Here is a 22,326-nt window from a genome sequence, read left to right as displayed (position 1 = left end):
CCCTCGGGTCCAAACAGTCTCCCATCTGCCAGCAGACCATCATGGAGAGCATGGGCCCAGCCTACTTGTTCTATAGCCCCCCTTCGGGTGGTTGGGCACAAAGTCAGCGACCTGACCCGATGAATCAAAATGGCCCATTTGGTTACAAAAGGATAAGCTGGCATTGCCTACCCTCCCCATCTGGGTTGGCAACAAAAAGGCAGATGGTTGTGCTTTGCAGGAATACTTGCCTCTGAGCCTTCACCCTCCTTTATTGTCTCTCTTATTCACTTTGTATTTTCTTGATACAGGTCTGAAGTAGCTTTATTGCAGAAAACAGCAGAAGAGCAACAGATTATGAGGGCCTGTGCAGAAGAGAAGGAGGTAAAGCCCAATGTCGACTAAGATGTCCCACTTGCATGTGCACCGGGGGGTTCAAAGCATGCTCCATGTAACCTGTTGTGCCCACATATTTTGGATGTGACTGACTCTTTCGCTGCACTTTTTAACCTTTTGGTTGCTCATATTTTTATGTAAAAAAAGTAACTTGTAAACAATTTTGCCAATGTTCATTGTGCAACTATTTAAAATAATTATCTGAAAGCCACAGCTCATAGGCCCTTGAGGAAAGATGCAGTGTTTGCTTGTCTGTGGCAAATTGCTCACTAATTGCTCACTGTGGCTTCAAGCCCTGCTCAAGTATTGCATGGTCGTGAAGACTACCACAGCATGCACTGCGGAAAACGTCTGGGCTTGAGTAAGTCCCTGTCATGCAAAGAATTGGCTTCAGTGTAGAGTGTAGGGGCAAAAAAGAGGATGTGAGTACCGGAATTGACTTTGCTGAGCCTGACCAAGCACAGACCATCCCGGGCTTCTTTCCCCTCCAATCACCACGCCAGAGCCTGCGCAGAAAATGGGCCTACCTAGGCACTTGAATTAAGTAATCTCTTGTCAGGGAGTTGGGCTAAATATTAATTTGCATATTTGTATTTTTTGGAGAAAAGGGTGTCCTTTTGAACAAAGTGGATAAAAGGAGAGCAAGGGCGTTCACAAAATAGGGTGCCTTTACATTAAAGCACTATAGCATTGAATGACGGCTACCTGGTGGTGAGGGTGCAAGAGCTGGATTATATTACAGGGACTGGCAGACAGTACATATTTAACATTGAGAGCCTGATACCAGCATTTACATATTAAGAGAATTAGGTAGAGTAGTCCTAGGGTAGAATGGAGAAAAGAGGGGTTGGTAATTAAGTTGAGATGGAATAGAGCAGGTGGTGGGTGTTGATGGGCGACGTCTGTCACTAGCTTCTTGAATTTGAGGCTGGTATTCAAGAGTTGTGCTGACGATATAGATTTGATGGCCAGAGGGGAGAGCATTCGGGTGGACTGTGGCAAGTAGAGAAAATGAGAAAAGTGAGAAGAGCCACAGTGGGTGCGCGGGAGATGAATACATTGTGAAGGGATGAGTAGCGGAGACTTTGGAGAGTGCAGTGAGAAACAGTCAGCACATTAGTGGGGAGAAAGACCATGGTTTGCTTTATAGACTAGTAGCAGGAATTAAAATAGAAAGTGATTTTGCATGGCAAACCATTCAGAGTGGTGACAGTAGATAGAGGGTGGGGGAGTTTTAGGATTCTCAGAACTAGTACTGGTGTAGGGTTCTGAGAAGACCACTTTAGTGAACATGCAGAGGTTTACCACGAAAGGCTATCTAAACTCTCACTTGGTTCGGAGGCTGAACAGGAAGGTTTAGACTAATGCGACCAGGCTCTTGGTGTAGAGTACATTTAACTAACACAATAGGTTGTCGAGTAATAGAATGTCCACAAAGGTAATTCTCAAAATATGCATTTATCAACGTAGTTTCATTAAGCTACAAGAAAGTAAGTAAAAGAATATATAAGCACAGATAGATGTCCAATGGAGGCTCCACTGTAGGATGAATAGAGTTAGAGATAGATATTGTTACAAGATGGGGGAAAATAATATTAAACATGTTATTATGGGCCTCATAAAATTGAAAGGCAACACCAGTACCCAGAGACTTCACTGAATGAGTCTGGCACTAACCCAAGGACAGTTGTTCAACCGTGTTCAAGATAGGTAGTCAGGTTTTGGCTTCTTTGACATAGTTTAAAAGTAATTCAAAGTTCTCCCATAGGAAGCAATGTGCTTAAAGGTGTGACTTGTGCTTTAGTCATTGGCGCTTTAAATAATAATTCAGAAGAATGTATCCAATAAAGAAAGGGGGCAACTTTCAGTCCTGGTCATTTAGGGGGACCTCAGACAGAATTCTTATAAATATAGGTTCCACCACCAAAGGTAAGTTAAGAGTAGTTGCAGGGAAGGATTTTGTGCCCCAAGTTAGTGAACGGTGACTAGGGGGACAGCTAAGCAAACCGGCCCCTTGAACCTTGAATGGAACTGACAATAACCCTAGGTGTGTCTAGGCTGTTGGGGTCAGCGGTCACGGGTGCGGAGTGTTCTTCGTCTGACAACTTTGACAACTGAGTATGGTGGTTTGGTGGTTCTGATACCTGTCAGTGACCTCACTGTCCCAAAAGTCTACTCACCTGAACTTAGGATAACCTCATCCTATGACTTTGGAGGCCACAGACTAGATGAAGCAGCTAAGTGAACCCTGCACAGGGTCTCTACAGGCATGAAGATATAGTACTACAGAACTCCGGCTTCAGAAAGGCACCTCCTCTTGGCAGAGAGCAGCAGCAGTGGAGCAGCAATGTCTAGGGTGCACATAGAGAGCACTCTGCAACCCCGGTTTCACAGCACTATTGTTGGGAAGGGACCAGTGTCCTCCCGAGCCCCCAAGTGCTTTAGAGTTAGGCAAGACCTCTTTAAGGCACTATAATGGACTAGAGGGGAGGAGGGGCACTGGGAAGGCTCTCTCATGCAAATATAATCACATACACAGACCTCGGCAGGCACTGAAGACGGCAATTATTGCTTAAATATAAGGCGCAATTAACTATTAGCTGGATAGATTTGTAATGTCAGATCCTAGGCATTGTAAAATCTTCGTACTATAGAGGATTCAAGCTCCTTCCCAGAAGGAATGTGGCCTGTGGGATCTAAAAATAACCACAGGCGCTTAAGTGTGCAGTGTTCGTCACTATGGCCAAGCATTAAAACACACAGTTAAAATAGCCACGCAGGCTCCCTAGTGCCAACACCAACAAAGTCACAGAGCGTCTAGACCTCTGAGAGATAGTATTTGAACATTTTGAAATGCACATATCGCAGCCTTTGAAGCCGCTAGCAAGGGAGCCTCTCTAAAACACAGCCAGAGGGCGCCAGAAGACACCTCAGTAAGAGATAGCAACACATTGCGTTTGGGAAAAATAGTCTAAATATGCATTCATAGTTTCAGAAGTGGAAAGCCTGAATTTATGAAAACTTAAAAAAATTACAGGGAAGAGCCAAAATTCTAGTCTTTAACCTAAAACTCCTGTCGCCCAAACTGGAGGATGGAAACAAGTTCAGGGGCAGGTAAGCACCCCAACAGGCACTTTAGAAGAGTTTCAGGTGGGTACAATGTTCCCCATAGAAGTCAATGGGATCAAGTCAATAGGCAATCCGCCGGTATGGAGAAAAGACAGGTGGGTCCCAGTTCTACTCCACAGGTGTGCATTTACCAGCAAACAACTTCAGGGTGGACCACAGGAGATCCCAATGAAGACTTCCAGAAGTCAGTTAGAGAACCAGCACAGCAGGAGTAACTCCATTGTAAACCAATATGAACATTCAGTTGAGACTCGACTGCGAATAGTCACAAAATCGAACCACAGGGACCCCTGTGGGGGTGAGCATCTTGTAACCCACTACCCATGGACCAGAGGAAAATACTCACTGTGTTTGATCTGCAAAAGTTATTTCCCAGAAGGCTAAATAAGCTGGTAATTATGAGGCGTCTTTTCTGGTTGCAGTTTACAGAATACAGCCTCCCAGGGGCTTGAACCCTGTGACTACGGAACTCCAACGACCAAAAAGAAGAACAAACAGCCTTCCTAGAAGTGAGCCTCCCGAGCCAGCAGCAAAGGTAACAAAACATGGCAGGCCATCCATAAAAAAACTGCTCCCAAATAAATACTACAGTGGCAGAAACGCTGGATGGCCATGGAGAGCAAATTAGGTGGGATGTTGGAGTCCCAACACACCTACAGGTGATGGCAGTGACCATCAAAAAGGTGGGATAACCATGGCAGTACAGCAGGAAGCAAGTGGTAAAACAGCTAGAAAACCCAGCCAAGCACATAAGTGCAACCAGAAGAATGACAGAGGATGGCCAGGAAAGGTGCCCAGAAGCCAAAAGCCCAAACTGCAGCCCAGGACACATCATTCAGCCAGGATGGCTGAAGCTGGTCAATACAATGCAGTAATGGCAGGAAAACGGCAGCAAATCCTTCAGCAGGTAACCAAAATACAACTTCAGAAAATTCCAATAGAAAATCCGAGCTTAGGTAGAGGGTTTCACTTTAATACCACCACTCACAGGAGCTACCTAAGCCAGCCAACTAATCATATTTGGGAGTTAGGGCGAAAGGATTAGGAGGCCAGCCCATCTGGTTAGCCCTTAAATATGCCACTCAACCCAGAACACCCCCACAAAATGTGATATGACCAGTTCAGTGGTAAAGTCTGGTCTAAACAAGTACACCACAATACCTCACTGGGCATACAAAGAGCCAAAGTAAGCAGAACAGCCATCTTTTGGCCAGCTCATGGTTTCCCTGATCAAGGAAAGTCCCAAAAGCCAAAACTAAACAATTGCTGCCTCCAGCCACGCCCCTAAAACCAATGTAGGGTGATATAATCTTCCTCGTACACAAAAGGGGTTCTTGAGAAACTCTTCTGTGCCTGTGAGCCTTACTGGCAACCAAGGGACGGAGAAGGATTGATGCATTGGCATACTGCCAGGAATACGAGGCCCGCTCATTCAGTCTAAATTGCTCACTCTCAGGACCGCCAACGTATTGTTCAGGCAGACCTGGATGCTCTGCACCCTAAGTCAAACTATGGAAGCTACAGACTGCTATTTAATCCGGGTTCTACTTGACCGTTCCCTTGAAATATTGTATTGAAACATTTTGCAGACAGATCGTTGCCAGTGCCAGGCCTGCAGGTCTGTGTTCAGTGTCCTGGCCCATGCTGCATCACTGTGTTTCTCAATTTTGGATTCTGGTGCCTTCCACTCTAGTTTCAATAGAATCTTTCTTTATCTCCTACCGTTTCCTCGATGTTATACGCAGTCTGTTTCTACTAAATTGTTAAGACAAAATTCCTGTTTTGGTTTATTCTAGGCCTCTCAAATATTTGCTTTTTCTCCTCTATTTTCTTTTGGATTACTGACCTATATTCTCCGGAAAGCCCCACTGCCATGGCAAAACATTTTGCCCCACTTAAGGTATATGGTATAAGGTGCCCATTCCCAAGGGTGTCTCGTACACCCATTTTTGCCAACGGGTGATTATACCACTGACTTTCGGGGGTAGATTGTTGGCAGCTATACTTCAGTTTTGACTTGCCCAGGGTGCAATTGATTCTACCACAATGGTAGCCCGATGTACCTTTATGGTAGCCACTGGGGTACAATTGTATTTCAAAATCCTGCTCTCTGCAATATTGTCTTTTTGGGCTTCCTTTTTCAGGCAATCACAAGGATAAGCTCTAAATGTTGACCAATTGGGCCCTTTGCGAACCTACATGGTAGCCTACATATTGGTTCTAACTGGTTTAGACCGGTACAAGTCCCTGGGATCTCCCTCTCACTTCTATTGTGGGCTGTCTTGAATGTGTGCCAGTCCTACTGACCAAGTAGCATGGTCTGTCATCTGATCCATTTCCCCCCAACCCTGCTAGTAATTGGTGTGCTACCCTTTGACCAGACGCTTTTTACATTGGCACCTAAGGCTCTGCCTGGTCCCTGCTTGCTCTTCTGGCTCTCTGTTCTGGAACCTGAAGAAGCAAGTCGACTGACCTGCTAAAGTAGTTTTCCAATCGATTACCTCCAGTTTTTGCCCTTTTTTGTGATTTAATCTTTTTATTAAAGTTTAACCATTTCAAGATTCCCATAGCGGAAAAGGCACATTCATGAACAAGGGGCATTAGAGAGGCAGAGCTGTAATGGTGGAGGTTCTGTAGGCTCTGCTGAGTGACCTGATTAATCCTGAATAAAACTTACTTCAGAACAAGGGTTGGAGTGCCTAGCGGTCCTACGAGAGATCGGAAGGTGTCCGGCATCAGTTGGACTTCTGAGAGCGTGGATAGAGACGGCTGCAGCATGGCTCCAAGGGAAATGGCCTGCTGCTGGAACAGCTTGCGGAGTGTAGCTGTAAGGGGCACTCCCGGACAGGAAGAGAGGAGGCAAGGTGTAGCCCCCCGTGGCACGGAGCAGACACAGCAGGTGCCCATGAGGGTCGAACTTGGTTGGGGCTGATGAGCCTGAAGTAGCTTGACACACAGCATGTAGTGGTGGCTCGGCTGTTTAGGAGATGTGCACCGAGGAGGAGGCAAAGGGAACTGAGAACTGAAGGGGCCCCGCTTCTCCCTGTGGAGGAGTGAGGTGGTCATGCCGGTCTGCAGGTCCTGGTTTGCCATGGTGGGCACTGGAACCTCCATTGTGCAGGAGCGCTGCGCTGCACTACAGGGACCTTGGTGAGCTGCCTGTACTTAAGATTGCAACATTCGGCAGACACTCCCCAATTCCCAGAAAACAAGGTGGGCATCGTGTAAGACCACAGGAGGAGGTCTCCCCAGTCGTTAGGTCCTGGCATAGATTTGTGGCAGCCCTGATTGGTTGTGCAGGGTTGCTGAACCTGGTGAGGGCCTCTCTCTTTCTGTCCGCCCAGTGGTGACTTTGTGTGCCTGACCGGGCTGCCGCTAGTTGCAACAGTGCATGATGAAGACAGATACAAATCAGAGGATGCTCTCGTTTGAGGGAGGGCGCCTACCAAGAAAAGAAAAATGCTGCAGAAACATATGGATGAGGTGCACAATGGGGGCGCCCTTTCAGAGGAGATGGAACAACAAGACATGGGCATCAAGGAACTCCTTCCGCAGCTGAAGTCGGGCATAGGGTAGATTATTGCAACTCTCTGTATCTGGCCCAACCTAAGGGTTTGATTCAACGGTTGCAACGTATACAAAACCTAGCCGCTCGGGTGGCAACTGGTTCGCCTTTTGGAGCAAATATCTCTCCTGTGCGTCAGACTCTCCACTGGCTCCCTGTGGCCCAGTGGGTTGAGTTTAAGGCTTTATGCAAAGTTCATCGTGCCCTTCACAATCAGGGTGCTGAATATCTCCAAGCCAAATTCACCCGCCACTATCCTACCCGCAGCCTTCGTTCTGCCACAGCCGAACAACTTGTAGTGTCTAGATACAAACTGTCTCGGGTCGGCGGCTGGGCGTGTCCCGTGGCCACGGCAGCTTTATGGAACGACCTTCCACTTTTCATCAAGAAAACATCAAATTATTTAGCTTTTAGAAGGTTGGTGAAAACATACTTATTCTAGACCGGCCCTGTAGTTGTCCTGCTTTCACTCTCTCTCAAAGTGCATGATACTCTTGGGTGATCGTGCGCTCTAGAAGTAAACGTAACATAACATAACATAACATAACATAACATAACATAACATAACATAACATAGGCAGCCTGGATGCTAAGTTGGACACCTTAGCCAATAAAGTAGATACACTGCAGCTACACCTTGACAAGCATGGGTAGCGAATTGATACAGCAGAAAACAGAATCTCAGACCTCGAGGATACTTCAACCTCACTAGTCTCCTAGGTGAAGGTGTTGGAAGACATGATGAAGCTATTATCTGCCAAAAATGAGGATCTTGAGGGGCGCTCTAGGCGGAACAACATTAGACTGTTTGGTAGCAGCGCGGCTCCAGTCGCATGGATGGGTTTGTGGAAAATCTGTGCAAGACAGTGTTTGGCAACAACGAGTTGTCCTCCATGTTCATAGTTGAAAGGGCACACTGCATTCCTGCTTCCCAGCCGGTGCCGGGGGCGCCTCTGCGTCCCATCAGAGCCCGTGTCCTCAACTACCGTGTCACGGACATCATCCTGCATCTGGCTCGACTCAAGGTTGAACTATCGTTTGATGCAGACCGGCTCCAGGTTTTCCCTGATTTCTGGGCGGGAGTCCAGGAGGAACTTCGCGGGTGTGAAGCATCAGCTGTGGGAACACAATGTCAAGTACTCAATGCTCTTTCTGGCGAAACTGCGAGTCCAAAACAAAGGGAAGGTTCAATTCTTTATATCACCCGAAGAGGCAAGTGCATTCATAGCATGGAGTAGGTCTCCTCCACGTTGCGCTGCCCTGAAACCACGCTAAAGGGCCGGCAAATCACAGTCCACACCCCTATTTTGGTAGTAATGTCGTGGGAAGGCGAAGGGCACAGCTGGTAGGAGTTTGGAATGTCTGTGTAGCTTCGGAGAGGTAAATATTCAGAAATAGTGAAAATGACAAGGCATCGTTTGTCAACAATGGCAGCTGATCAAAGCTGGAGTGGGAGAGGCGGAGCGCACTACAGGCGGCCGGAGAAAACACAGGTGGCGCCTCTTAGGACCGGGACCTACACCGCAGGCACATCGGGGAGCTGCAGTCCTGTGAGCAAACCAATCGGGGCCGGATGGGCAGCCAGAACAGCAAGTAGAGATTGGGAGTACTCCCGCTCCCCCCACTCAGAGCGCAGCTCTCCCGGAGCTGAGTTCAGGGGAGCTGGAGCGGTGGAGCTGTGGGAGACGGTGGTCTGCCTGCCCGCCCAGCAGGCAAGTGATACTGAAGGAGGTGTGCGGCCCAGAGGGGCTAAGAGGAGCTAGGAACCCCCAACGGTGGAAGTGAGAGCGGGCGCAGCACTCAGGAATGCTCAGTTCCTTAGCTGACGCTCTGGGACTGCAGTGAGGAAGGCAGCCCCGATACTTGCAAAACACTGTCTCCCCCGGTAGAATGGGGCCCACTTAGCACAGCAGGGAGCCCTCGGGGCGAAGAAGCGGTTATTGCCATACGGATGCTGCAGGCCATTGGAAAGCAGTAGCAGTGTACTAGCAAAGTGCGCTGTGTACAGACATCGTTTGGCAGCAGGAGGAATGGTCAACCGCCGCCCTGGGTGCTGGAGGGGTGAGACAGCCAGATGGTCCTGCCAGACCCACATAGTGGGTCTGGCAGGGTAAAAGAATAAAAAAATGAAATGTGGCCCAAGGTAGAGGAGCCGCCACCCTCTGTAACCCGGAGCGGGAGCGCAATGAGGCCCCCGTCTCACCTCTTGCTTCCACATCTGGCAGAAGGCACCTCACCTGGCTGGGAGGACCCATCGCTGAGGGGAGAGTGAGGGGCCATAATGGGCACCCCGAGCTATTGGAGCACAGCACAACAACAACGAACGAGGTGTGAAAACCACCAGCTGAGATGACGAAGGATAAAGTGCAGAAGCCAAGCAGCCAAACCAGGATGGATGCGTATGTCACGCAGCACGCGCCACTCACCTGTTCTGGGGGCCGGGGTCCTCAGCTGCGGCGGTCTCCCTCCTGGAGATTGTTTCTGCGTTGGCGCCTTTCTCTATGGCGTACCGCGGTCCGAGCTCCCGGCTCCCTGGGCGCGGCCATCTTGAATGTCCTGCGCATGCGTGGAACGTCAGTATCCGACGTTTCGCGCATGCGCAGTGACAGCGGCTTGCGTTCCAAGCCTCGCTTTGGTCCCAGGCTATAAGCAGCATTCGCAGACCCAGAAACAACGCGTCTCAACGCGGTTGTTCCGTGTATACGCTCCAGGAGCCCTACTTTGTCTGAGTCTCTGTTCTGCTCCTGTCCTGTTCCTGTTTCTTCCTTGTGCTTAGCCCAGTGCTCCTTTTCCTTTGCCTTGTTCCTTGCCCCTTTGGGTTCCAGTCTGGTACTTGGTCTTGGGGTTAGGTAGGTCCCTGCCTGGGTTCCTCTCTAGTCCTGCACCATTCCTTGGTTGGGAAGGGGTCCGGTCCTGGGGTCTTCGTTCTCTTCTCCTACTCTTTCTTTCCTCCTTGAAGGGTCTGCCACCCCATTTCCCTTTCTACTGGTCTTGTGCCCTGCCGGTATCCGTGCCATTACTACCACCGAGGAATTACCGAAGATCTGTCCCTCGAACTGCTGGTACCGAAGTGGACTTCACCTTGCCTTCTCTGTCAGTGTTTACACTGTCCTGACGTCACGCAAATACAGAGAAGTGCTACCCGTGACGTTGGGAGCTGGTTCAGCTCAATCCTGTCCTTTATCGTCAGGAGGGTGTTGGGTCAGTTCCCCGCGTTGCTCTTTCATCTTTGCGAAGATTCATCGACAGACTGGCAGCCTCATCTCCTCGCTCCCCAGGAAGAAAAGGTAACCAGCGATCTCGCGACGGCTCTTATAACAGATTGAGACGCCTTTCCCCCAACTCCGATATGGCAGACATGCAAGAACTACGTGAGGAACTACGAGCCATGCGTCTCGAGATGACCACCCTTCGCCAGGAGAATGACACTCTTCGGCAAGCAATGGGTCGAGGATTGAATGTTGCTCCACAACCTGAGAATTCTATGGCCCACACAACTCCTATGAAGTTCGATGGTGATCCACGTCGAGTGGCGGAGTTTTGTACCCATTGCCGGATTCATTTTCAGTTCCGATCAAGCCATTTCAATCAAGACAAGGCCAAGATAGGGTACATCCTAGGAAACTTGACCGGCAACGCTCTAGCTTGGGCTGCTCCCCTGGTTTCCACAGATAGTCCCTTGTTGAGTGATTTTGCTGCTTTTGAAAAGGCCTTTCTGGATATCTTCAAACCACCAAACCTGGCTGCCGTGGCCCTAAACCAGCTGATGGAAATCAAACAGGGATCTGGTGACATCATTAACTACATTAGTCGGTTTCGGCAGCTTGCAACTGATTCCCAATGGCCCGAAATCACCCAGAAGACTTTGTTCCGTCGTGGGTTACGAGACGAATACAAGGATGAATTGCTGCATATTCCTGAACCAGAAACCCTACCCGCATTGTTGGATCAGGTCCTCCGTATCGACCACAGACTGGCTGAAAGGAGAAGTGAACGTCGTCGAACGGAAAGATACCATCCGGGTCTCTCAGTGCACCCTTCAGGATCTACAACCCCAACTGATGCGGGTCCTGAGCCCATGCAACTGGGAGCTATTCGCGGACCACTATCTGAGGCTGAGAGGAAGAGAAGATGTCAACAAAACCTATGTCTGTATTGTGGAGGAACTGGACATTATCTAGGTACCTGTCCTCTACGTCCCTTGAAGAAGTCGGAAAACTAACGGGCCCGCTGTGTGGTGAGAAGGCAGCGGTGGGCCGTTTTCCTGATTCAGACCTTCCTCCCATGCACTCGGTGCCCTTGTTGGTCTTGGAAGTCGGTATAGCATGGCAAGGGAAATGCATTACTACCAGGGCTCTTCTGGACTGTGGAGCATCAGGCAATTACATTGATGCCTCGTTTGCGGTTTCCAATGGGATCCACTTGTATCGCAAGGAACATCCAGCAGTGGTTGAGGTAATCGATGGTACACCATTGTCTTCGGGTCCTGTGTGCCAACATTCCGGTCAGTTATGGCTATCAGTGGAAGAACATCTTGAACGGATTTCATTGGATGTGATCAAGTCTCCCTCCTTCCCTGTAGTGCTCGGCTTGCCTTGGCTGCTTTACCACAATCCACAGGTCAATTGGACTTCCCGAACCCTGGTCTTTTCTTCTGCACGTTGTTCTCAGGAATGTCGTTTTCGTGATACTCTTCCGGCGAAATCTGGTTTGGGGCTACCCACTCCTGGAAACACCTCTGTCCGCCTATGTGTTACTCAGTCCGTACCTCAGGAATATGCTGAATTTCTCAAAGTATTCTCCAAACCAGAAGACATTCCATTGCCTCCTCACAGACAGTTCGACTGCTCCATTGATATTCTGCCTGATGCAGTCATTCCTCATGGCAAGATTTATTCTTTGACGCAATTAGAAAAGGGTGTCCTGCAGGAGTACATCGAGTATTGTCTTGATAAGGGCTACATTGTACCATCTAAATCCCCCGGGGGTTTTCCGCTTTTCTTCGTCAAAAAGAAAGAGGGTACTTTGCGCCCGTTTATTGATTATCGCCAGTTGAATGAAATCACGTGCAAGGACCGATACCCCCTGCCACTCATCCGGGACATCATTGAATCCTTGAAATCTGCTCAGATCTTCACCAAGTTGGATTTAAGAGGAGCCTACCACTTAGTGCGGATTAAGGAAGGTGATGAGTGGAAGACGGCCTTCAAAACACCTTTTGGGCATTACGAGTATAGGGTAATGCCGTTTGGACTCTGCAATGCCCCGGCCGTCTTCCAACGGTTCATGGATGTTGTCTTTTCAGATCTTGTAGGAGTGTCAGTATGGGTATATCTGGACGACATCTTGATTTTTTCTTCTACTCGCATGGCTCATGTGGAACATGTTCAGGAAGTCCTCCGTAGATTATCTGCCAATCATTTGTATGCTAAAGCTGAGAAATGCCAATTTCATCTGGAAAGTGTGGAATTCCTAGGCTATGTAATCAGCAGCACAGGAGTTCGGATGGACCCCACGAAACTGCAAGCCATACAGGAATGGAAACAGCCCCATGATGTTAAGTCACTGCAACGGTTCTTGGGCTTCGCTAATTTTTACCGACGTTTCATTCCTCAATTTTCTCACTTAACTGCCATGTTGACTCGTCTGACCAGCAACAAGATTCCTTTCTTTTAGGATTCTCAGGCCGAAGTGGCATTTCAGGAATTAAAAAAAACCTTTGTCAGCTCCTATTTTGAATCATCCGGATGACAAAAAACCATTCTTAGTTGAAACAGATGCCTCGGACTATGCAGTTGGTGCAGTCTTGTTGCAGCATGATCCAGTTACGGAAACAGAACATCCTGTGGCCTACTATTCGCGGAAGCTCTCACCCAGCGAAAGAAACTACGCTGTGATCGAGAAGGAACTTTTGGCCATAAAAGCAGCCTTCGAAGAGTGGCGACATCACTTGCTGGGTGGTAAATATCCAGTGGAAGTGCGCACAGACCACTGTAACCTTCAATTTTTACGTTCCTTGCAATGCAGAACCTCACGGCATGCACGTTGGGCCTTTTTCTTTTCTCAGTTCGATTTCGTGGTGACTTACATACCTTGCTCTCAGAACATAAAGGCTGATGCCCTGTCCCGATCCTTGGAGGACGACATAGACAGAGCCAAGACCCAGGAACCCTTGATTGCTCCAAAGCATTTTCTATCGATGTTGACTCCTCAGCTTCAGCAACTCTTAGATGCGACTCGGGCGGATCCCTCCAGATCCCTGGTATTGCAACATTATGACATCTGTGAACGCGACGGATTGCTTTTCTTCAAGGATCGCCTGTACGTCCCCACTTTGAATCTGCGAAGGACTGTCCTACAGAATTGTCACGATTCCGTTGTCTGTGGTCATCGTGGGGTCAATACCACCCAAGAATTGGTTGCACGACAATTCTGGTGGCCAGGATGGGCCAAACAAGTCAATCAATATGTGGATTCTTGCCCCGTTTGTGCTCAGGTGAAGGTTCCACGCAAGAAACCCCTTGGTCTACTGCAACCTACGTCTACGCCACCGTACCCATGGCATACTATTGCCACGGACTTCATTGTTGAATTACCACCCTCTGGTGGGAATACGTGTATCATGGTTGTGGTGGATTATTTTTCCAAGTTGGCTCACTTCATACCTTTTCCGAAGCTGCCCTCTGCCTCCCAGATGGCTCGACGTTTCTTACATGAGGTGTATCGCCTTCATGGTCTTCCTGAGAAGATTCTGTCGGATCGTGGTTCGCAGTTTATTTCTTCTTTCTGGGATCAACTGTGTCGTCATTTGGACATTCAGCACGCTCTGAGTTCCGGTTACCATCCCCAAACTAATGGGCAAACCGAGCGTACAAATCAATCCCTTGAACAGTACCTGCGATGTTACGCCAATGCCACTCAGGACAACTGGTCAGATTGGTTAGACACTGCGGAGGTGGCTTACAACAATGCTGTTCATTCTGCTACCGGACTCAGTCCCTTCGTTTGTTCTGTTTGTCTGCATCCCAAGCTGCTGCCTCTTCGTCCGATGCCTCCTAGTGCCGTTCCGTCGGCTGATGCCATGGTGGCTCTCATCCGTGATCAACATCGCCTGGCGGCCAGTACCTTGGCAGTGGCACAAGCTCGTATGAAGGTTTAGGCCGATAAACGGCGGAGTCCTGAGCCCGACCTTCGGGTTGGCGATATGGTTTGGCTATCTTCCAAGAACCTGCCTGTTCGCAATTTGCCCGTGAAATTGGCTCCCCGCTTTTTTGGGCCCTTTCACGTCCTTCAACGCATTTCCCCTGTTGCCTTTCGTTTGTCTTTGCCTCACTCTTGGCGGATACATCCTGTTTTTCATATCTCTCTTTTGAAACCCTGTGTGCCCGATGTTCTTGGCCGTCCCTGTTCCCGTCCTGCCCCGGTGTTGGTTCAGGGGGTCCCTGAGTTTGAGGTAGAGGAGATTTGTGATTCACGGATTAGACGTGGGGTGCTTCAGTATTTGGTCAGTTGGAAGGGCTATCCGGCTTGTGACCGCACTTGGGAGCCTCGCTCCTTTGTGCATGCCCCGCGCTTAGTTCGGGACTTCTTCCGTCGCTATCCCTGGAAACCTAGTGCCCCGGGATTGTCCGGGATGGGGTATGGTGTCACGCAGCGCGCGCCACTCACCTGTTCTGGGGGCCGGGGTCCTCAGCTGCGGCGGTCTCCCTCCTGGAGATTGTTTCCGCGTTGGCGCCTTTCTCTATGGCGTACCGCGGTCCGGGCTCCCGGCTCCCTGGGCGCGGCCATCTTGAATGTCCTGCGTATGCGTGGAACGTCAGTATCCGACGTTTCGCACATGCGCAGTGACAGCGGCTTGCGTTCCAAGCCTCGCTTTGGTCCCAGGCTATAAGTAGCATTCGCAGACCCAGAAACAACGCGTCTCAACGCGGTTGTTCCGTGTATACGCTCCAGGAGCCCTACTTTGTCTGAGTCTCTGTTCTGCTCCTGTCCTGTTCCTGTTTCTTCCTTGTGCTTAGCCCAGTGCTCCTTTTCCTTTGCCTTGTTCCTTGCCCCTTTGGGTTCCAGTCTGGTACTTGGTCTTGGGGTTAAGTAGGTCCCTGCCTGGGTTCCTCTCTAGTCCTGCACCATTCCTTGGTTGGGAAGGGGTCCGGTCCTGGGGTCTTCGTTCTCTTCTCCTACTCTTTCTTTCCTCCTTGAAGGGTCTGCCACCCCATTTCCCTTTCTACTGGTCTTGTGCCCTGCCGGTATCCGTGCCATCACTACCACCGAGGAATTACCGAAGATCTGTCCCTCGAACTGCTGGTACCGAAGTGGACTTCACCTTGCCTTCTCTGTCAGTGTTTACACTGTCCTGACGTCACGCAAATACAGAGAAGTGCTACCCGTGATGTTGGGAGCTGGTTCAGCTCAATCCTGTCCTTTATCGTCAGGAGGGTGTTGGGTCAGTTCCCCGCGTTGCTCTTTCATCTTTGCGAAGATTCATCGACAGACTGGCAGCCTCATCTCCTCGCTCCCCAGGAAGAAAAGGTAACCAGCGATCTCGCGACGCCTCTTATAACAGCGTATACCACTGGGGGTGCAACGGGGCCAGCTGCGCCAGAGATCCCAGGGGAGGAGGCTGGAAGGAAAGATGAGGGGTCGAGCGCAACACAGGACATCTTGAATGCGATACGATAGGTGAGGGTGCAGCTGGAACACAGGATGGATGCAGTGGGCATTGACGTGGGGCTCCTGTGGCAGGACCTGTGGAACATAGCTTCCAGAGTGCAGGAAACTGAGGTCTGCATTTTGGGGGTTGAGGACACACTCGCACCACTGCAGCAGGACACCCAAACAATTCTGAAAAAGATGAAGATCTGGAAAACCAGATGGACGAGGCGGAGGGGTGACCCTGCCGGAGTAACATACGACTAAGTGGCCTGCTGGAGCAGACGGAGGGCCCCTCCATGTAGTTGTTCTTGGATCAGTGGATACAGGAATGGATTGGGCTGCAGAGCCTATCGCGATTCTTTTCCATTGAGCATGCCCACAGGGTCCCAGGGAGTGGGCCACTCCCAGGTGCCCCGCCCAGAAAAGTGATTGCATACCATGACAGGGATGCCATCCTCCAAGGGGCGCGAAAGAAAGGACCACTGAGCTACAACAGAGCAGTGGTGGGGGGTATATCCAGATTTCACCAAAGCTGTTCAGAAAGCAAGGCAATCCTTTGATGTAGTGAGGTGAAAGCTCAGAGAGAGGGGAGTCAAATATGCTATGATCTACCCAGCCACCGTGCGTGTCTGCGGGCCGCAGGGGACGTGCTTCTTCATGATTCCTCGTCACTTAGACAACAGACGACAAAAAGAGGCACCAGGCAAAACAAGTGCGAGACATCCCAGAGTCGGGCCCTCAGGAAGCGCACCAAACTAGCATCCTTTTTGGAGACGACCGGGTTACGAGATGCTTGGAGGGACCTCCATCCTGACCAGATACACTTCTCCTACCACTGTGGGTCCATGATTCCTGGTCACGGCTAGATTAAATGCTGGTGCCCTGTACCACACTGGGCAGGGTGGTGGAGGCACAGTATCTACCCAGGGAACTGTCTGACCATGCCTCATTCTTTATTTGTTGGGAAGGGAATGAGAGAGCTAGGCAGAGGGAATGGAAGTTGAATGCTTACCACCTGGGGAATGAATCGATCAGGGAAGTCATTGGGGGGGGGGGGTCAGAGGAGTACTTCACCCTGAACATGGGGATGGTGGCAAGGGGGGGGCACATGATGGGACGCATACAAGGTAATGAATAGGGGAGCAGTCGGAGGTGCAATAGGAGCATATGAGAGGGAGAGATGCACTAAGCGACTGGAAAACGAGAGGGAGCTGGTGGAAGCGCGAAATGCCCAGGCACCCTCGCTCAGAACCAAGTGAGTGCTGGCCATGGCAGAGCAGGATAAAGGAAGGTAGCGACGGATGAAGCCTGTCAGGCTCATGTAATCAAACAGGCCAGAGTCTATGACCTGCGAGACAAAAGGGAACGTATGCTTGTCTGGCTGGAGAAGAGGGAGGAAGGTGCAAGATGGGTTTGGGCCATTGCGGATGGGGATGGGGGGGAAAACGTGGAGGTGAGGGTCATTGCCCAAGCCTTCTCAGACTACCAGAATCTATCCGCAGAAATACCAGACCCCTCAACCCTGGAGATAGATGGGTACCTGGCCAACATAGCCCTGCCCTGCCTGAGAGAGCAGGAGCGGTTGGGGTTGGAGGTGGACATAACCAAGCAGGAGCTCCTGGAGGCCGTACAGGGGCTGCAAGGAGGGAAATCAGCAGGCCCCAACGGAGAAGCACCTGGGACAAAGTGGGTGACCGCATGCTGGGAGTGCTGCAGGAAAGCCGGGAACAGTGCCAACTACTGGAGGATATTAGATTGGCCAATATAGTAGTTATACGTTAAAAGGGGAAACCCCAGAATGTGTGTTCCTCATATCGACCAATCTCGCTATTGAATGTGGAGGCAAACATCCTTGCCAAAGTCTTAGCTAATAGATTGCTCCCGCTCGTGAGCAGGTTAATACATCCGGACCAATGTGGTTTTGTGCCGGGCAGGGCCACACAAATTAATTTATGAAGGCTCCACAATGCCATTGCGCTCTCTGACTCTCTGGAGGGGCCCCATGTGGTCATGGCACTAGACTCAGAGAAGGCCTTCGAGTCGGTCGGATGGGCTTTTCTCTGGGCGGTAATGGGCAAATGGGTATCGGACCTTACTATATTAGCTGGGTGAAAATGCTCTACACGCAGCCAATGGCCCGGGTTCGGGTTAATGGTCACAGATCCTGCCTGTTCCCTCTGCACAGGGGTACCCGACATGGGTGCCCACTGTCACCTTGGTAGTTCCTCATGGCAATAGAGACACTGTTGCAGGTTATCACGGCTGATCAATCAATCCATGGGTTTGTATGGCTGGGGGGGGGAGGATAAAATCTCCTTATACACAGATGACTTGCTGGTGTATTTAGGGGATTTGGGAGATTGTGCCTGAGAACTATTGAGGTACTGGGAGAGTTCCAATGGTACTGAGGGCTAAAGATTAACTGAGAGAAATCGGTTATTATGCCAATTAAAGGGGGGCCAGAGGCCATACCGAGAGGCTGCCCCCTGAAGGGGGCAGCGGATGGCTTTAAATAACTAAGAACATATGTGACGCAGGATTCGAGGACTTTCTAGAAACCCAATCTCGACCCACTGGTCAATAGAGTACGAGAAGATACCAGGCACTGGGCACCCTCCCTGTGACCCTACTGGGGTAAGTGAATTTATTAAAGATGCTTGCACTCCCCAGTCTATTATACGTGTTGCAGAATACCCCGGAGCGGCTTACAAACAAACAATTTGATGTAATTAATGCGCTGATCAGGGGGGTGATATTTGGAACGGAGGGCTCAGGCTACTTGATATTCGGCAATACTATTGGGCAGAACAGCAGATCGTAGCGGACGAGTGGCTATATGGGGGTGAGCATCTCCCACATACGAGGCTGGAACTGAATTCGATGCACGGAGCAGACCCACTGCAAGTGGTGTACGGGAGCTCGGGATGGAGGTGATTACCTACGGCAGGGCAAAGGCAGGCTAGTGCACATCCGGGAAGCAGCTAAGAAGGCGATGAGATGGGCATGTAGAATTCCAAGACTTCAGACCCTATGAGTCAATCCGGCACTGGGAGAGATCAAGAAGCTGCGAGGTCAACCAATGTGGGTCAGGGCCGGGATAGCAAGAGTAGCAGACGTGATCGAATGGAACGCCATGGTACCCTTCCAGGAGCTGAGGCATAGGCACGGCCTGAGCCGGGAAGAGGCCTACCTGTATGCACGCCTAACACACGCAGTAGCAGCACATTCGCAGGGGACCCGGACCTCCCGGATCACAGCCCCCTAGAGATCAAGCTGTTCACAGAGGTCCTACCCAAAAAGGGGATAACAGTACTATACCAGGCCATTAACAATTTCGCAGCACGCCCCTTGACGAACCTGAAAGAAAAATGGTAATGGGACTTGGGCACCCTCGAGGGTGAAGAATGGGTGGAGGCCATGGTGGTAGTAAGGGAAGTAAACGGGTCATCCCGAATGCGGTAGATCCAGTATAAAATCTTGCACAGAGTGTACCACTCGAGGGATCAACTACATAGGATGAGCAAGGCCGAGATGGCCACATGTCTTAAATGTGGGGAGCTGGAAGGTACATTATACCATACGTAATGTGACTGTCGGTTGGTCTCGGTTCTGTGGGAAGCGGTCCTTGTCAAAATGACAAGAGTGCTAGAGAAATAAGTCCCTGAAGACCCCGAAGCTTTACTCTTACACATGAGTGGAGTCTTTGAAGGGAATATGTGGGAAAGTGCATTAATGGCGATTGCGGCAATAGTGGCTAAAAGAGATCTGGCGGCCAGATGGGGTTCTGGAGACATGCCAACAGTGGCGACATGGGAGATGGGAATGGAGAATTGCCATAGCATGGAAAAGATAACATACTGAAGGCAAAGGATGCATGGCAAGTACACTAAAATATGGAGGAAGTGGGAGGGCTATGTGGTGTGAAGAGAGGCCGATATTAACACAAAGGCATCAAGAACCAGCGGGAACTAAACAGAGACTGGTTGGTGCAGTGAAACGGGGCAATGTTCTGTTGTTTGAAACCATGGTTATTTGTGTTTCTGAAAATGCAAAAAAAAAAGAGTTGATTAAAAAAAAAAAGAAATAAGGGACGAAATTAAGACCAGACGCCGACTGGCTTGCAGCGCCATCTCAACTCTCTGAGGCTGTATGTCGAGCGGAATGGACTCCCGATAAATCTGGCTAAGTCAAGAGTCTTGATATTGCGCTCGGCACTCGGCAGGTGAAGACCTTCACGTACTTGGGCATGTGGATGAACATCAGTCTGAGTGACAAGCCAAGAGAAAAGTGCTGAGAGCAAAAGCAAAAGGTTTGGCATCTCAAGGTTGTGTTTTGCTGAGACGGTATGGCCGATATTCTCTATTCCCTGTTGTGAATTTTTAGCACCTCAAGGCTGTGTCTATACTAACGTATGTTGCGGAAGCCTTTTTTGCTTTATCATTCAGCCTGGTGGTGGAAGGCCTCTACTGGAAAAGAGTCCTTTCATTGCCTAAGAGAGTTCCAGTTCAAGTGATTGTCATGGTCATGAAGTCAGGGGCTAAGGCATGCAGGGGTCGCATGCACAGGAGACCTGGGTGGACACTGTCCTGGTGCCTTTGGGACCAGGCTCATGAACAAAAGTAAACAAGAACATCCATTTAACACCAAAAAGCTTTTATTATGAACATAGCACTACAGATGCATTAACCTTGAACATTCCATCCATTAAGCAGGATGCATTAACCTTGAACATTCCATCCATTAAGCAGCCCCAAGTGTATTCTTGGGTGTGGCTGCTAATGGATTGCCTTCGCAAGTGCTCACTCTCTAGGAGTGGCAGGGTGTGGCTGGTAAGCCGGCCCTAATGGGCGTGCCCACGATCTCAGCTATATAAGCTGCCCCGATCCTCAAGACAGACGCTTCGCGTTATTCTGCACTTGCAAGCAGCGTAACGCTCACCGTCGCCTGAGGTCAGTCAGACTTACCTTTGAAGATCCTGCTTCCTGGACATCCTGCTTCCTGTCAGCATACTTACCAACTGGGGGAAGCTGTTCTTACCTGTACATCTCTTCGGCGAACCAAGTATTCATCTTTACACTTTCCGAAACGCCGAAATCTTCATCTTGGCACCGCAGCACGACACGCTTCATCGTCGACAGCAGCGCCTGCAAGGAAAAACAGAAGACAAGGTTAGACATCGAAAAAACAGTCAGTTTAAGGTTGCACTTCGCCATACTTCGCGCTTTCCTTAAACCATCACTTACCTGCTGTCGAACATTGCGGTAGCATCCATCTTTCATCCTGCCGCGTCTCGCGTCTCACAGCTGCATTGAGGCCGCATTTCCATCTAAGGGAAGAAAACAGAAGAGAGACATTATTGCAGGCAGAAATAGGAGCAACATATAAAGACATTAAACAGAACGAACAGCATCACAAGAGTTCAAGAAAGACTTACCAATCATAAGGAGAAGCATAGTCGCAGCTGGACTGGACTAATCCTTATCAGTGATCAGTGAAGGAACTAAATCCCATTCGACGTGCCCCTGCCAGAAGTAGCAGGACGGAGAGCTTATCTTCCATAATTCGCAGGTGAGCTTTATGGGGCGGCGTGTGCTCATAGAAACCGTAATTTGGGGTGAAGGGTTCGGGAGGTACAACAATCACAGATTGGCGCACTCACACACTCTTATCTCCACGCACGCAGGAGCAGTATCACCACGTACCACCGCTCATATCTTTCTACCGATGGAGAGGCCTGAAGGGGGTGATTTAAGTTCAGGGAGGGCTGCAACCGTGCCCCAACTTCTCCGCAGAGACCAGGTGAGCGTAACAGTGATCCAACACAAACTGGGGCTTATTTCTCTAAATGCTATGGAAATCGTTGTCCCTCCATCGCAAATGTATTGTCAAAGACGCCCCAAGAGGATTTCAGCTAATAAGGGGATCTTTAATAAATAATAATGAGACGATCCCTGAAGAATGGAAATCTGTTTGCTGCAAGATTCTTGCGAATCTAGATACAAATGAGGAGACATTATTAGCGAACCCAGTGGCAGTCAAAACAAAATTATGGAGGAAAGATTGGACTAAAACCCAGGAACTAAGGCAGGAGTATAAGTTGTAAGTTGAGATGTGTGGGCACTAGGTGTTTCAATCCACTTGCGCTGCATTATTAATTTCTGGTGATTTATTAGACTAGTTGGGTGCAAGGTCACGGGTTGTGGAGGTGTTGCCCACACCTCCTGTTGGGATTAGAATTTGTTTGTTAACGGATGCTTTGCACTTGCAAAATAATTGTTTTACTCTTTATAGTTTGTAAGAGGTTGTGTACATTTTATTAGGGTGATTTTGGTGGTTAGCTAATCTGAAAGACTACCTACACAAGTGGCAGGATCTCCCATTATTCATAATGGGGCGCATATCAATGATCAAGATGTCCCTAGTTCCGAGGTTTTGGTATCTGTTTTTAAAGGAGATTATTTCTGAGGTTTTTTTGGCCGTAGGGAATCCTAGGGTGAAATGGCCGACATGAACTCAGCCATATGCCGGGGGGGTGCTTGGAGTTCCCAATTTTGAGCGTTACTATTGAGCGGCTCAGGCGCACTATCTTTCCTTTTAGTACGCAA

The 22,326-nt window shown here is 49.6% G+C and overlaps 1 protein-coding gene across 1 annotated transcript in view; it reads left to right on the top strand.

Moving 5' to 3' along the window:
• Positions 1 to 22,326, top strand: part of WDR97 (WD repeat domain 97) — an 847,808-nt gene that overhangs the window by 391,817 nt on the left and 433,665 nt on the right. Inside the window, exon 12 of the mRNA XM_069621894.1 lies at positions 291 to 363. Within this exon, the coding sequence (XP_069477995.1) occupies positions 291 to 363 (73 nt within the window). The remainder of the gene's footprint in view (positions 1 to 290; positions 364 to 22,326) is intronic.

The sequence above is a fragment of the Ambystoma mexicanum genome, chromosome 5q (assembly GCF_040938575.1).
Source record: "Ambystoma mexicanum isolate Mex_15411 chromosome 5q, UKY_AmexF1_1, whole genome shotgun sequence".
Lineage (NCBI taxonomy): Eukaryota > Metazoa > Chordata > Amphibia > Caudata > Ambystomatidae > Ambystoma > Ambystoma mexicanum.
The sequence above is the reverse complement of the archived record's forward strand: the minus strand, read 5'-3'. Positions and strand labels throughout refer to the sequence as shown.